At 36.4% G+C, this 16,498-nt stretch overlaps 1 protein-coding gene across 2 annotated transcripts; it reads right to left on the bottom strand.

Moving 5' to 3' along the window:
• Positions 1-3,169: 3,169 nt before the first annotated feature.
• Positions 3,170-14,623, bottom strand: LOC105442833. 2 transcript variants are annotated; one of them, XM_030979004.1, is made up of 5 exons: positions 14,362-14,623; positions 9,790-9,957; positions 8,786-8,953; positions 4,150-4,318; positions 3,179-3,660 (listed from the first exon to the last, which is right to left on the bottom strand). In XM_030979004.1, exons 1-5 carry the CDS (start codon positions 14,509-14,511, stop codon positions 3,626-3,628), a joined length of 690 nt encoding a protein of 229 aa, XP_030834864.1. In that variant the 5' UTR covers positions 14,512-14,623; the 3' UTR covers positions 3,179-3,625. The 2 variants fall into 2 exon arrangements, with proteins under 2 accessions (XP_030834865.1, XP_030834864.1); XM_030979005.1 differs by lacking the exon at positions 8,786-8,953 and having other exon boundaries at positions 3,170-3,660.
• Positions 14,624-16,498: the final 1,875 nt, after the last annotated feature.

Here is a 16,498-nt window from a genome sequence, read left to right as displayed (position 1 = left end):
AATAAGAAATAACAAGAAATATTTAATCTTTGGCACACACTCTATACAAATAAACATGGTATACACAAACATGATTGTTATGAACATATTTCAGATGTAATAACCTTTCAATTTCAGTTAATTTGGTATTCTTTGCATATCACAAATACAAGGTTTTAAACTTACAAACTATAAAATCAAGATTTTCTTCTTGAAGTTGGAGCAATTCTTTTATTGCTACATGCTTCTCTAAAAATCATTTATCTTTTAAGAATCTTGATTTATACACTGATAGAAAGTATGTCGTACAGTTATCACGCACTGGCATGCCAGTTGATATTTAAAAATGATGATTTTGACATTTTCAACATGTCACAGAGTTCAGGTTTTCACTGCATATATGTATCCCTCCTATACAAGTAGCTCTTGGCATCAAGGCTAATACCAAATCACATGACAACTTTGTTTATACAATACATACAGGCCTTCAGCATAAGGCACACAAAACTTGGTACACATCTACTCAAATGCCTGATTATTAAAATGGAAAAAACAACAACACAACAACACTATTAAGTACTTGAATATTCCCTGAATTGTAGATGTGCATAGGCCTACATGTAGAGTTGGGCCATATATACATGATCACAATTTCACTCATTCCTGACAATTTTTCACTTCAGGAAGATAGACAAATATGGTCTCTGTTTAATATATATAGTATATACATCACTAATCAGGGTCGAACAATTTGTTTGGGCCAGGGGAGGCCCCCCCCCCCCTGGATCCGCCCCAGTCATTCCTGACAATTTTTCACTTCAAGAAGATATCAAAATATGGTCTCTGTTTATAGTATATACAAAGAATAAGCACACAAAACTTAGTACACATCTACTAAAAGTCAGACTGGAAGACGAAGAAAAACAAAAATATTATCAAGTACTGGAATAATCTCTGAATTGTAGATATACATACATGTACAGTTGGGCCCAATATACATTATCACAATTTCACTCATTCCTGCCAACTTTTCACTTCAGAAAGATAGAAAAATATGGTCTCTATTTAATATATTAGAGGTATAGACCAGTTCTAGTCATGCGATTGCATTGTGAAAGAAACGTTGTGGAATCGATAAGAAAAGGTTGATCATCTAGCATATAACTATTGGTGTGTACTGCAAGGTTCTGGAATCATCAAAATGAAAAGGAATTTGGCCAAGTCTTGGTAAAGTTACAAGCACTGTACACAGAAAGATGTATATGTGACTAAGCGATATCTATCCAGGCCGGATCGATATGATGATTTACCAAATATATCAATTAGTAGGCGGTTTTCCTGCAAAATTTGTATCATCACGTATTAGTCAAAACATATTTTTTCACATGATTGGTAATCAGAGCTTCCATTTCATATTTTGAGAGGGGGGCGTTTCCAAAACTGGTCTATAGATTTAAGCAGACCAAAAAAATTGAATATATTATGGTTTGCACAAAGTATCTGGCTGACAATGCATGTTTCAATATCTCATTTCTTTTATTCACAAACACATAATTACTCATTCTTTAGCAAAACTTTGTTGCTCTGATTAGTGTGAAAATTTACAACAAAAACATCATGGTATAAATGGAAAATTGAAGAGAAAAAAAATATCCCTGGGTATCTCCTAATTTTACTATTGAAGAAAACTGAATGGCTTTATATTTGTGTGACTTAAAAATATATTGCAGTCTCCTCGAAAATATTTCACTCATTGAGCAATCTTGTGAAAATGCTTTTTGGCTTGTGCACTACACTCTGAAATCTCGCTCATCAAGGCCATGCAATTTTATATAATGTTAACTATATGGAATGCTTGTGAGGACTCCTCTACTAGGCTTCTTTTTCCATATCAAAATCTTTCCATCTTTGTAACTATTTGCCTTCATCTTCCCCTTAAAGGGATCGTTTAACAATGTTAAATCTGAGATGCACGGCCCTACGTGTTATCAGTGTCTGTGATATGGTGTTATATTGAAGCCCTAAAAAATTGCTCTTCAAAATGATCAAGAAGTGCCTCAAAAGAGTAAAAACCTCTGAGTGACCGGTTTTACCATACTCGCTCTTCCCAATAGAATGTAGTGTTATGAAAACCGTTTGGCAAACGCAAAATTTGATTTCGATTTTCAATCATAAATATCTTGATAATCAGGCTTGTAAAAGTCATGGGGTTCCGGACTGACCTAAAGGTTTCTAATTATCTTTGCATCATGAGCTAAATCAAGGATATTTTTAAAGGATCTAAGACAAAGTTACTGGATCCCTTTAAGCACATGTCTCATGTCAACATCGAATGACCTTAAAATAATACAAATATTCCGGGTTCATATAACACTTAATACATCAATGTAGTCTCTATCAAAGTGCTTTACAGATAGGAGTACATGTATGTCATTAGCCTAGTCATTGAATTCAGGCTTACCCACACACAACGTATACACATTCTCCACTCCCTGGGAAGCATAACAGCCAGGCACCAGCTTACAGATGCTCACAATGTTGAATTAACTACAACCACTTTACATCCAACCAGGTACCCATTTAACACCTGGGTGGAGAGTGACAAATATGGATTAATGCCTGAGAAAGTTAGTGCTGGGCTGGGATTTGAACCATCAACCTTTGAATTGAGAGTCAAGGGAATAAACCACTATGCCATGACACCTTCTGATGTAAATCAAAAGATATTTGGAATTTATCATCTTGGATTAAACTCTGGCTACCTATATCAGTGCAAATTGTATTTCAAGAATAATCCTGATAGGTATCCATTTCATTCCTTGGTCAACAGAGATTGTACATACATCTGGAAATGCAGTATATAAGGACAAGCACATTAAGCAGAGATTTGAACCCTCGATCTCTCAAATGAGAATCAACAGAAGAAACCACTTAAACCACAGAGATCCAGCAAGAAAATCTGTTTCATTTCACATTTATCATAATCATCTGTACCTGTCCCTGTCTCTATCCCTCCTATCTCGTTCTCTTTCCTTTTTCCATCCCTATCTCTGCAGTCTCGTTGCCTTTCACGTTCTCTATCTCTCTTATTTCTTTCCTTCTCTCTATCTCTGTCCCTCCTATCTCTTTCTCTTTCTCTCTCCCCATGCCTATCTCTGCTGTCTCGTTGCCTTTCTCTATCTCTCTTAACTCTTTCCTTCTCTCTATCTCTATCCCTCCCATCTCTTTTGTCTTCTCTCTCTCCACTTCTATCATTCCTCCGCTCCTCTCTACCTCCCCTTCCTTCACTATCCCTCCTTTCTCTTTCTCTTTCTCTTTTATCCATCCTTGGTTTGTCCTCTCTATCCCAACGATAGTTCCAATCCATCTGTTCATCTTCTCTTCTCTTAACTTTGGTTTCATCATCCTCGTATCTAGTAGAATGGTATGAACTTGTAGTTTCACCATCATCGTATCTCCTCCTGCTCTCCTCTCGTCCTTTTCGTCCAGACCCATCCACCATCCTCCTATCATCTTCCTGCTTTGTATGTTCTTTCTTTCTTCTATAGTTCTCATCTTCTTTCTTTTTGGTTTTCACAACAGGGTTCGACACGCTGTCGACGCTGTCATGTGCACTCTTCCTTTTTCTCTCATTCTCTTCTTTCTTTCATTTCTTCTTCTTTTTTGCTGGAATTTCATTTCCTAAAATAAAATGAAATTGAATATGAAAACAGTGTCAAACAACAATACAAAAAATCAAACATTTCTTTCCCATGTGAAAAGGATATTTCAGATCATTATAAGTACTGTTTAACATTTCGACTAGGTCAAGAAAGTAAACAGATTACTAAACTGCTTATCAATGTAGCACACAGTGAGCATTAAAAACAGGTAATCTCGCAAAGTTTGAAGAAGAATTAAAATTGTCAAAGAGCAAATTCATTTGAGATGTATACACACGATTTCAGAACATGTATTGGTCAATAACCGGTCCAACCCACATTTAAGATTTCATTATACCTGATGACTGCATCAACCCGATAGCCCTACTGGAGCTTGAAAGGACAAAACATCAAATAAATAAGATATTTTACGTGCCAATTTAAGTTCACAATTCAATAATACTTCTTAACGTATACATTGGACTTGCTTTCCGCATAAAGCCAAAACAGCATTTTTTCACTGCCATACCTTTCACTGGTAGAACCAATTCCTCTTCATCCTCCTTGACGGATATTGGAGGTGTCTTGGGAGCGCATCCCTCTTCTCTCAGCTTTTTAGTTGCATCATCCAACTCCTCACTATCCTTGGGCTTTAGATAATCTGACCTGTGATGTATTCTCAATGTCCTTCCCTTCGCCTACAGCAGAAAGAAATGAGATTGTCAAAAAAAAATCATGAATAGTATAGAAAAGGCATTTTCAAGGCAAGAAAAACTTTTGCAAACTGCAAAAGTTGTGCCATTTGCTAATTTTTCAATTTTTCCTAGCAAATTGTCTTTTAAAATCCTCAGAATACACTAAAGATACATACCAGGAAAAGGCCAAGGGTTATATCAAGAAGTACCAAATCAAATGCCTAACAAGTTAGAAGTCGACAAATTTTGGGAGGACCACATACATGTAGATGTATTTCGTCAAAAGCAAGTATACGAATGATATTAAAGGACAGTACAGAAATGCTTACAGGGAAATCCAACCTTAGCAACAAACTTTTCTAAAAGAAAGCACAAAAATCAGCGAAATGAAACTGCTGAAGGTGTGAAAGATATTGGACAAATAATAAGAGAGTTATGAATTTTTGAAAGTCGTTCTCACTATATGTATGAGAACTTTAAATCAGCTGAATAGGTGATATCACTGTGACGTAGTGTCAGACGACTTACTCATTTGTTCCAAGACACAACATGTTTCAAAATGTGCAGTGCCCCAAGGAAGAATGCACTTGTACTCTTTTCACATTTGTTTTGCTTAAAGGTAAAGACCAGTTATGGTCATGCGATTGCATTAAGAAAGAAACGTTGTGGAATCGATCAGAAAAGGTTGATCATCTAGCATCTAGCATCGGCAAGGTTCTGGAATCATCAAAATGATAAGAAATTTGGCCCATTCTTCGTAAAGTTACAAGCACTATACACAGAAAGATGTATATGGGACTACCCTATATCTTTCACAGACCATGAGAGAAACAAATTTACCAAATATATGAATTAGTAGGCAATTTTTTTATCATCATGTATTAGTCAAAACATATTCTTTCACATGATTGGTAATATGAGAGCTTCCATTTCATTTTTTTGAAATTGGGGCGTTTCCAATACTGGTCTTTACCTTTAACCCTGTACTATGCTTAGCCTCGTACTATCCTTAACCCCGGACTAACTTTTTTGGCTTTTCTCACTGCAATTCCTTAGCCCCGTACTATCCATAGCGTGAGTATGCATTAATTCGCTCCACTGCGTAGTCCCGGACTATTTTTTGTTTCTGTTCTCATTCATTTGCTTGGCACCGCAATGGCGGAGTTAGCACCACAATTGCGGGGTTAGCCCTGCTATTTTGCAGGGCCAGCTAACCCCGTACTATAGGTGGGGATAGCCACTTTTGTTAAATACGAGTCTGAACAGAAAGTGGAATAGGCTTAACCCCGGACTATAGGTGGGGCTAAGACCCCCCTTTAACCCCACCTATAGTACAGGGTTAAGCAAATTTTTGCCAGTGTGAAAAGAAAGTGGAATAAGCTTAACCCCAGACTATAGGTGGGGTTAAACCCCCCCCCCCCCACCCCTTTAACCCCACCTATAGTACGGGGTTAAGCAACATTTTGCCAGTGTGAAAAGAAAGTGGAATAAGCTTAACCCCGGACTATAGGTGGGGCTAAGATACCATTTAACTCCACCTATAGTATGGGGTTAAGCCAAATATTGCCAGTGAGAAAACAGTATTAGGAGGGGACAAAATAATAATGTTTTTGTACACCACAAACATGAGGGTTGTCTGTCTCTATTTCACACTTCACAATCCACTGACCAAATTGCCCATTTGAGATTTGCATACACCCAGTGATCTCATATTTTAAACATTCCTAACTCTCTTATTATTGGTCTGATTTATTTAAAACCTTTTTTCTTGTTTCTCTTACTTTCCTTTTTTAATTGAAAAATACAAACTCATAAAAAATGTTTCAGGCTTTTTGTGTATGCTAGCTTTCTACGAAGAACCCTGAACTGTCTCTGTGGGTTTCATGGAGAATACACATAGACGGCAGAGCAACTTTAAAAGTGGGGGGGGGGGGGGGGGGGGCAAAAAAAAAAAAGGGCACCTGCAAAGGAAAATCACAAGGAGGGAATATACAATTTGTTAGACATTGGTATATACCCCTACATTGTGATTAAATTATCAGGGATGACTCCAATATTTGTTTCTCCTATACATCATACAAGATATTTTGCAGTCGGGTGTGATGATCTGAATATGCAGAAAGCAAAGCGAGCAAGGAAAGTTTATTAAGATTTATGAGGTGGCAGTGTGAAAAATTACATCTTATAAAGAGGGGAAAAACCAATCCTGATGTGGGGTGTAAGTACATTCTCATAACGGAAGACTGAATAGACCTTTGATAAGTAACATAATTATATCATCTATAAATGCAAGCAAGTTTTTGGGGAACTTGCTCTTAGTCGCTTTAAATTAGGGGCACGTTTAATGATGAGAGGACGAGGGGACACTTATCGAAAGGGATAATACACTTATTAGAAAAGAAAAGGAGCACGTGTCAAAGTCAGAGGTGAAAATGGGGCACTTCTTACACCTGAAAAGAGGCACTGAGCAGATATGAAAAGGGGCACTTATGATAAAGGAAAATGTGAATTGAAAATTCTTTGAAAGAAATGGGGCAACGATCAGATTTTAATAGGGCCATTTATCGGGGCTTTTATGAGAAGGGGGTAGTGGGTCTTATTAAAAAGAACTAGATGGACCTTCGACTGCACGCAGTCGAGAATGATGCCTCCGCCATAGAGCGATTTTACAAACCAAATCGGAAGCAATTTTTAATATTCAAGTTCGATTGTAATCCATTAACAAAATCTAATCAGTTCATTGGCTTTGCAAGATACATACATGACCCAATTTTGGCAGGAATCCATCAATTGGTTCTTGAGATAACGTGAACACAAGCTCTATTTGCATACATAATGAGCCATGTGATCTTTGAACTTTGACTTTGTGACCCCAAAATCTAATCAGTTCATTGGCTTTGCAAGATACATACATGACCTAAGACTTGCGGGAATCCATCAATTGGTTCTTAAGATAACGTGGAGGTTGATTTTGGGCACTTAACATCTTCAAACTACTTTGCAGCGGAGGCATAAAAAGAGGCGCATGATAAAATAAACGGGGCACTTATCAGAGATGAAAAAAGGGTGATTGTGAGAAGGGGAAGGGGCACTCAATCAGAAGGCAAAGGAGCATTTATTAGAAAGGAAAAGGGGCACGTGTCAAAATAAAAGGGGGAAGTTATTAGAAGTGATAAGGATTAACTTCTCTTTCCTGAAAAGGGTCATTTAACAGAGATGAAAAGGGGCACTTATAAGAATGAAAAGGGACACTTTTCATAGGTGAAAAGGGGCATATATGAGAAGGGGAAGGGGAATTTCTTATGGGGGCAATTGTCATAAGAAAAAGGGGGACTTATTAGAAAGGAAAAGGGGCACATGTGAAAATGAAAGGTGCGTTATCTGAGTTAAAAAGGGGAAGGGGCACTTCTTACAAAGAAAAAGGGGCACTCGTCAAAGTAAAAGGGGTACCTCTCAGATTTGAATAGGGCAATTATCAGAGACGTAGTGGGCTATTATCAAAATTGGAAAGGGCCACTTCTCGTACCTGAAAATGGGCAGTTGCTAGAGATTAAACAGGGCACTTATGAGAATGAAAAATGAACACTTATTGCAAAGATAACTTGTCGAAGGAAAAGGGGCACGTGTCAAAATAAAAGGGGCACTTATCAGAGGTGAAAAGGGGAAGGGCACTTTTACAAAGAAATAGGGGCACTTGTCAAAGTTAAAGGGGCAATTTTCCTATGTAAAAAGGGGCAGTTTTGGGGTACTTGAAAAAGTGGGGGGTGGGGGCACTATTTAAATTAGTCTGACATTAGTCTGAATTTGACTGATAGTATGCATTATACATGAATAAATATGAAGACTGTGTAAATGTAGGTGTGCTTAAAAAACATACACTGTGATCTAGATTGCCATCCTTGTTTAGTGACCATTGAATGTGAATTATACTTTGGTACTGCATTCAGACCCATGGTGACATAAATCCGATACCTTATGAATTGCTATGAACTTTAAAATATATTAAAAAAATTACATACATAACTATTTGTATCTACTAGTCTTAAGAGTACTTTAGTAATATGTTCATACTGAAATTGTATTACTGCATAAGTAGCGACACAACACTCCCCTCCTCCCCCCCCCCCCATTTTTTAAATGCTTAATTAAATACATCCAGTTAGTCTCCATCAAAAAAACAAAATACTTTATCTAAAGCAAACCTTCAAATGTGAAGTTTTGTTGCAGAACATATTTTCAATTCTTGCTATACAAATTTGTGTATCATACACTGTACATGAAAAACTCTCTTTATAATAATCTTCTTTTGTCTGCTTAGGCTTTTATATATTTTCATATAAAACTATATACACACATGAAGAAAAAAAAGGTTGACAGTAGCTCATATATCATTAATCCTAAACTCTGCAATATGTGTACATACATTCATCATGGCATGGATAAAGAGTACAACTTAACACACATACATACCTGTAAGGTTGACGCCTTTGCATTCAATAAAGAATAGAACTCTTCACGAAATGTCTCTCCTTGTACTATCAGGTCAGTCAGGTTTGGCATGGAACTCAAAGCATCTACTAGGTGATGTAATGAGGCTGATGTTGGGCACTTAACATCAACAAGCACGACAGTTTTGACCTACATGTATACAAACAGTGATTCATACAAGTACATTATCAGAGTACATCATGTTTTCATTGAAGGACAGCAAATATAACTGGGTGCTCGAATATACCTGTATTTGTATGGCTATGCTCAGGTGACATTTGCTCTAGGCTTTATTCAGTCAAATATATAGGATTTGGATAAGGGTAGCAAATAGGTTTGAGCTTAGGTTTAGTGATGATAGGTATACATTTTGGTGCAGGGTGGAAGTGAAAATTTTGATTAGAGCAGGATAGTAAGCACAGAAAAATTGTTGACAAAGCATTTGTCAAACATTAAGAGGACTGACAATAACAGCCATAGTGCATTTAATTACAGCAAACTACATAGTGTTACATTCAAGGAATATAAATACAAATATAAAAACTACAAACAAAAATATTTTTAACAACTATTAGTCTTTAGATTATTTTAGGCATCTGTTTATACTTACTTCAACTGTATTACTCCATATATAGCAACACAACACTCCTCTTTCCCCCCAAATGCTTAAACACAGCAGTTAGTCGTCATCAAAAACGAAACAAACTTTCTGAGGAAATTTTTTATAATTTAAGTTTTTTGCAGAACATATTTTCAACTCAAGCTATTTGAATTCTGTATCAGAAGCTGTACATGAAAACCCCTCTTTATAATAATGTTATTTTGTCTGTTTAGACTATTATATATTTTCATTTAAAACTATACACACATGAAGAAAAAAAAGGTTGACAGTAGCTCATATATCACAAATTCTTAAACTCATCTCCATTGGAATATGTGTACATTCATTTATCATGGCAAGAGTACAACTTAACACACATACATACCTGTAAGGTTGACGCCTTTGCATTCAGTGTAGAATAGAACTCCTCATGGAGTTTCTCTCCGTTTAGTATCAGGTCAGTCAGGTTTGGCATGGAACTCAGAGCATCTAGTAGGTGATGTGAAGACGTTGATGTTGGACACCTAACAGCTGCAAGCACGACAGTTTGGACCTGCATATATACAAACAGTGATTCGTACATCTACATTACCAGAGTACATGTTTTCATTTAATGACTGCAAATTGAACTGGGTGCTCCAATATACATGTATTTGGCTATACTCAGGTTAAGAGTGTTCATTTAGTAAAAAATTTAGGATTTGGATGAAGGCTTTAAGATTAGGTTTAAAGATAGGTATACATTTTGGTGCAGGGTTGAAGTGAAGAAATTGGTTAGTGCAGGATAGTAAGCACAGAAAAATTGTTGACGGAGCATTTTTCAAACAACAAGAGGACTGACAATTACAGCCATAGTGCATTTACTTACTACATACTACATAGTGTTGTATTCAAGGAATATCTCCTACCAGGTATCCACTTACTACACCCCGAGTGTAGCAAATGTAGATTAATGTCTTGCAAAACAATATTAGTGCAAGGATTTGAACCCTATACCTTGTGGTTCACTGTCCAAAGACTTATCCACCATATCACAAACACCTCCACATTAATCAGTGTTTTGAGAATTAAATAAACATAGAAACTCTCGCTTTGGCTTTAATTTTAGGACACATCTGTGACATTACAAAATTGCTAAACATTCACGACAGATATTATGCATTACTGCTAGAGTGTGTGCATGTAGCTGTGATTTAAATAAATGCACTATGATCTAGATTTCCATCCTTGTTTAGTGAGATTGAATCTAAAGTATACTTTGATACTAGTTTCAGACCCATGATTACATTTCAACAAGGAGCACTTTTTTTTTTTTTTTTTTTTTTTGGGGGGGGGACAATTCATGAGAAAATATTTAGCGCCGAATCAGCCAGTTGGTGAATAAGCGGGAGGGGATGCAGGGGGGGGGGGGGGGGGGGGGCTCATAGAAAAAAACACAGATAAATGGGTGTCTCTGAATTCTTCAACACCTAAAACATTCCCCTAAATACGCCCTTGGAGTCTGTACATGGAACTTTGCTTGTTTAGTAAGTATTGACTCTGAAGTTTTCTGATGACATTTTCATACCTTATAAATTGCTTTGAATTAAAATGAATAAGAATCAAAAACAATATTTTTATCTACTTGTCTTAATCCAACCCCCCCCCTACGCATCTTTTGATACCAAATGTGCGCACACTGGTACAGGTGTTATGTAACATTTTGTGATTGTATGTCACTGAAAATTCGAAAACCGGTAAACAAAAAATATGAAAAAAATTCTTCCATATATATATAACATACAGAGTTTTTAGATGCGCCGTTATGATGCTGTTTTTTTACCCATCTTTTCACATGCACTGTTAGTATTTCCATGTGCCATGGTAAATAAAACTTATTGCATTCTCATTTACATAAAACAATACAATACACAAGAAAAACAAAGAAATAGGATAAAAACTGTTTCAGTAAAAATGTCACTTTTTAGGTGGTCTGTCAATGACAGATCACCTGTTTTCGTCAGAATTTTCTTTCTTTCTTATTATTAGGTGGTCTGTCGTTTTCGACAGATCACCTATTGTTTTCGTCAGAATTTTCTTTCTTTCTTATTATTAGGTGGTCTGTCGTTTTCGACAGATCACCTATTGTTTTCATCAGAATTTTCTTTCTTTATTATTATTATTTATTTATTTTTATTTATTTCCTACACTTTTTTGTGCCTAGGATAACTCAAGTTCGGTTTAGTCAATTTGATTCAATTTTGACACAGTCATAGGTCATTGTCATGAGACGTGACAGGAACATTTTCAAGGTCATCAAGTCATCATGACGTCATCCAGGCGCCATTTTGTGAAATCACATTATCCATCATATCTTCATGATACATCAGCAAAGGTCATTCATATTCACATCACATATACTTCAGGTCAAGGGTCAACAGGTCAAGTCATCAAAGGTCACATAAAGGTCACGACGCGCGCGTACGCGTGCGTCAAAATCTAAAAATGCTCAAAATCACTTAACTATTAAACGAGAGTACGTATCAGGTCATTTTAAGCATTTCAAAATTTTCCGTCCGTACGTGTCCCCGCGCGCGTTGCGCGCGCTCACAGCGCACGGAAAAGGTCAAATTCATATTTTTTACATGATTTAGATTTCTCTTACCGTAAATGACAATTTACATTAATTTCAGTCACCCTTGACCTTTCATAAGGCCGTGAGCGCGCGTCAAAGTTCAAAATCCGCGTGTGCTGCTATGGGCAATATAATGCAAATTTGATCAAAAACATGCCATTTAAAAAATCAAAATAGCTCTTCAGATAGTCCATTGACCCCAACTTTTATATCATGGTTAGAAAAAGCATGAGTTGAAGATATGATTTCATGTCTCATTTGACCCTCAATTAACTCATGACGTCATCATAATGGCCTCCGAACTCAAAATATCAATTTGCATATTATGACGTCAGCAGATTTTTGGAAAATTGATTGTATCTCTGTAAATATTGATCAATTTTCTTTCAAATTTTGATATGTTCTACCTGAGAATATTCTCTACAAACTAGTCTTCACATTATTTCATTTTGACAAAGGTATCATGGCGTATTTTTGTGATTAAAGGAGGCATGTCAATTTTTCACATTTTGCGTGTATTCTCTATGGGACATGACTTTTTCTCAAAACTGGATTCTACATTCTCGTCTTTCGCGAGCAATATCTCGGTTGTTTTATCTTTGTTTACGCTGAGCTTTGAGTATGTTGTAGCTGAGACAATAAGCTATCACAAGTGTGCCCTTTATTTTTTTATCAGATGCCAGAATCATGCTCATATTTCACTTACAAAGTGGGATTTGAGAATTCCATTTTCCGTTTACGTGTAATCTCTATGGGAAATTTTTTGGTATATCGGTAACGCACTTGACTTCCGACCTCGAGGTCCCTGGATCGAGTCCGGGCGTCTCCAACAATTTTTTTTCTTCAATTTTTTTTTTACTTTTTGACTTGTCAATGATCATGAAAATTGAAGACAGACCACCTAATTCGTCCCCATGACGAATTAAATTTCTAGTTTCATTTGTAATTTGTCTGGCAATATTTTCAAATGTTTTCTCATGTTTATCTCACCATAAGAAGTTTTCCTTTTTACTTTTAAAAAGATTACATGCTTCTTTAAAGACACCTTAGAATATCCAGGAAAAAGTTGGAGTTGATCAAAATTTTGGGTTGCCGAGATCTTAGGGGGGGGGGGGGGCATAACGTTGATTTCGTGAAACACCAAATGTTAGAAACTGCCAGAGTATGCAAATTCATGAAGAAATATTATTTCAAAGATAAAAGTGTATTTTTTCCTCGAACGCTTTGCTCGCTCGCATCATTTAGAAACAGGATGATTTTGAGCAGCAAGGTGCCTCAAAACCTCTATATATTGGCAGCGAGGGGCCCAAATATCATTCTATTTGACAGTGAGGTGCCTAAATATATTTTATATCTTTCATATCAAAATTATATGTTTAATACTTGTTCTGGGAAATTGGATAATTCCGGGCAAAAAAATGCCCCAATAATCTAATATTCAAGGTGTAATTCCATCTGGTTGTTTATTAATTAAGGCCATTTTCTGCAACAGTATAATTTTGAGCTTAACTAAGTATTTTCTGTGTACAGGGATATTGAAAGCTTGTTAGAATTTGACAGATATTTAAATTTGCAAGGTAACAAATATTTGATCATTTGCTCGTAGTTTTTTTTATGCTTAATTAATTTCTATCAGTAAATAACAGAATGTTATCCATGTATTGATTCTACTTTTATTTCAAATTATTTAAAGAGCTGGGTGCCCTAATTAAAATTTGTTCTAGTATTAAGTCGTCTCATTTCAAGTCTTATAAAGACTTACGATTGATCCAAATCAATTGTAAGTCTTCCAGTCAATCGCAAGTTTGCAGTCTCTTATCTCTTATGTACACAGTTACGATTGTTATCAACTCTTTAAAAGATGGGGCCCTGATATCATGAATCCTTAAAGGTAAAGACCAGTTATGGTCATGCGATTGCATTGTGAAAGAAACGTTGTGGAATCGATCAGAAAAGGTTGATCATCTAGCATCTAGCATCTGCAAGGTTCTGGAATCATCAAAATGATAAGAAATTTGGCCCATTCTTCGTAAAGTTACAAGCACTATACACAGAAAGATGTATATGGGACTACCCTATATCTCTCACAGACCATGAGAGAAACAAATTTACCAAATATATGAATTAGCAGGCGGTTTCCCGGCAAATTCTTTATCATCATGTATTAGTCAAAACATATTCTTTCACATGATTGGTAATGAGAGCTTCCATTTTTCTTTTTTTTGAAATTGGGGCATTTCCAATACTGGTCTTTACCTTTAAACTCATCTCCATTGTTACATGTATACAAGTGTACATTTATTCATCATGGCAAGGATATAGAGTAAAAACACACATACATACCTGTACGGTTGACGCCTTTGCATTCAGTGCAGAATAAAACGACTCCTTGAACTCCTTTCCCCATAGTGTTAGTTTAGTCAGGTTTGGCATGGAACACAAAGCTTCTACTAGGTGATGTGCAGAGGCTGATGTTGGACACCAAATGTCCATGAGCGTGAGAGCTTGAACCTACATGTATACAAACAGTGATTCATACAAGTACATTACCAGAGTACATGTTTTTATTGAATGACTTGAAATATAATTGGGTGCTCCAATATACATATACATGTACTTGTATGGCTATATTCAGGTGACAATTGATCTGGGCTTTATTTAGTCAAATATATAGGATTTGGATAAGGGCTGCAAATAGGTTTGAGCTTAGGTTCAGTGATAGGTATACTTTTTGGTGCAGGATTAAACTAAAGAATTTGGTTAGTCCAGGATATTAAGCACAGAAAAATTGTTGACGGAATATGTGTCTAACAACAGGAGGACTGCCAATTAGTGCCATAGTGAATTTACTTACTACATACTACATAGTGTTGCATTCAAGGAATATATCGTACCAGGAACCCACTTACTAAACCTAGGAAGAGTGTGACAAATGTAATAATGTCTTGCCAAACAACATAGCCAATGACAGACTGAAACAGGTGGAAGATTTTGTGGGGGGAAAATAGCTTAAAACAGCTCAAGTTCAAGTGACATCAAAAACCGTATCAAGAAAGCAGGGGCAGCTTTCCAAAGATTAAACATCTGGACATCAAAAAGCATCAGTAGCCACACAAAGATGCAACTGTACCAAACACTTATCCTCTCAATACTGCTGTATGGGGCAGAATCTTGGACAGTAAGGAAAGAAGATAGCAACAGGCTTCAAGTATTTGAAATAGCATGCCTCCGTCGCATCATGGGGGTGACAAGACTAGACAAGCTCCGAAACACGCACATCAAAGAATCCCTTAACCTCAAACAAGATGTCATGGACAAAGTCTTGACTAAAAGACTCAAATATTTTGGTCATGTCCTATGAATGAAACCCACAAGATACCCCAAAATTGCTGTTGAAGGAAACGGCAAAGGAAATCGACCCAGAGGCCGTCCACCCAAAAGATGGCTTGACTGCATCTTAGAGGACTGCACAGCAAGATCCATAAGAAGGCTGACAGATGCATCAAGACTGGCTGCAGACAGAAAAACCTGGCATTTAGAGTGCTTTAGTCATCTATTTATACAGAAACTGTATTACTCCTTGGAAAGCAACACAACACTACCCTTTCCCCAAAAATGCTTAAACACAGTAGTTAGTATTTTGCAGAAGATTTTTGCAGAACATCATATTTTTCAACTCGAGCTATTTGAATTCTGTATCAGAAACTGCATGTGAAAAACCCTCTTTATAATGATGTTCCTTTGTCTGCTAAGACTATTATATTTTTCTCATATAAACCATTATACACATAACAAAAAGTTGACGGTATCTCATATATCAAAAATCCTTAAACTCATCTCCAATGCTATATGTGTACATTCATTCATCATGGCATGGATAAAGCGTCCAAACACATATACATGTACACACCTGTAAGGTTGACGCCTTTGCATTCAGTGTAGAATAGAACTCCTCCTTGAAATCCTTTCCATATAGTGTCAGTTCAGTCAGGTTTGGCATGGAACACAAAGCTTCTGCTAGGTGATGTGAAGAGGGTAGTGTTGGACACTGAACATCTATAAGATTGAGGGTTTTGACCTACATGTATACAAACAGTGATTCGTACAAGTACATTTAATACTAGAGTACATGATTTCATTGAATGACTGCAAATATAACTACATGCTCCAATATACATGTATGTTTATGGCTATGATCAGGTGACAATTGATCTGGGCTTTATTGAGTCAAATATATAGGATTTGGATAAGGGCTGCAAATAGGTTTGAGCTTAGGATTAGTGATATGTATACTTTTGGATGCAGGGTTAAAGTTAAGAATTTGATTAGTGAAGGATAGTATGCACAGAGATATTGTTGATGGAACATGTGTCGAACAACAGGAGGACTAACAATTACAGCCATAGTGCATTTACTTACTACATAGTGTTGCATTCAAGGAATATATCATAACAAGAACCCATCGGCAAATGTAGATTAA

Source organism: Strongylocentrotus purpuratus, unplaced genomic scaffold (genome assembly GCF_000002235.5).
Source record: "Strongylocentrotus purpuratus isolate Spur 01 unplaced genomic scaffold, Spur_5.0 spur5_scaffold_1, whole genome shotgun sequence".
NCBI classification, from domain to species: Eukaryota; Metazoa; Echinodermata; class Echinoidea; order Camarodonta; family Strongylocentrotidae; genus Strongylocentrotus; species Strongylocentrotus purpuratus.
This window is presented reverse-complemented; position numbering and strand designations above follow the sequence as displayed.

What these genes read in the sequence shown, in the direction of transcription:
- LOC105442833 (XM_030979004.1), bottom strand. Translation starts at nt 14,511, where the DNA reads ATGGACATTTGGTGTCCAACATCAGCCTCTGCACATCACCTAGTAGAA. An exon ending in CAAAGGCGTCAACCGTACAG is followed by an intron (nt 9,958 to 14,361) that starts GTATGTATGTGT and finishes GTATATATGCAG; the next exon opens with GTCCAAACTGTCGTGCTTGC. An exon ending in CAAAGGCGTCAACCTTACAG is followed by an intron (nt 4,319 to 8,785) that starts GTATGTATGTGT and finishes TTTCTGCTGTAG; the next exon opens with GCGAAGGGAAGGACATTGAG.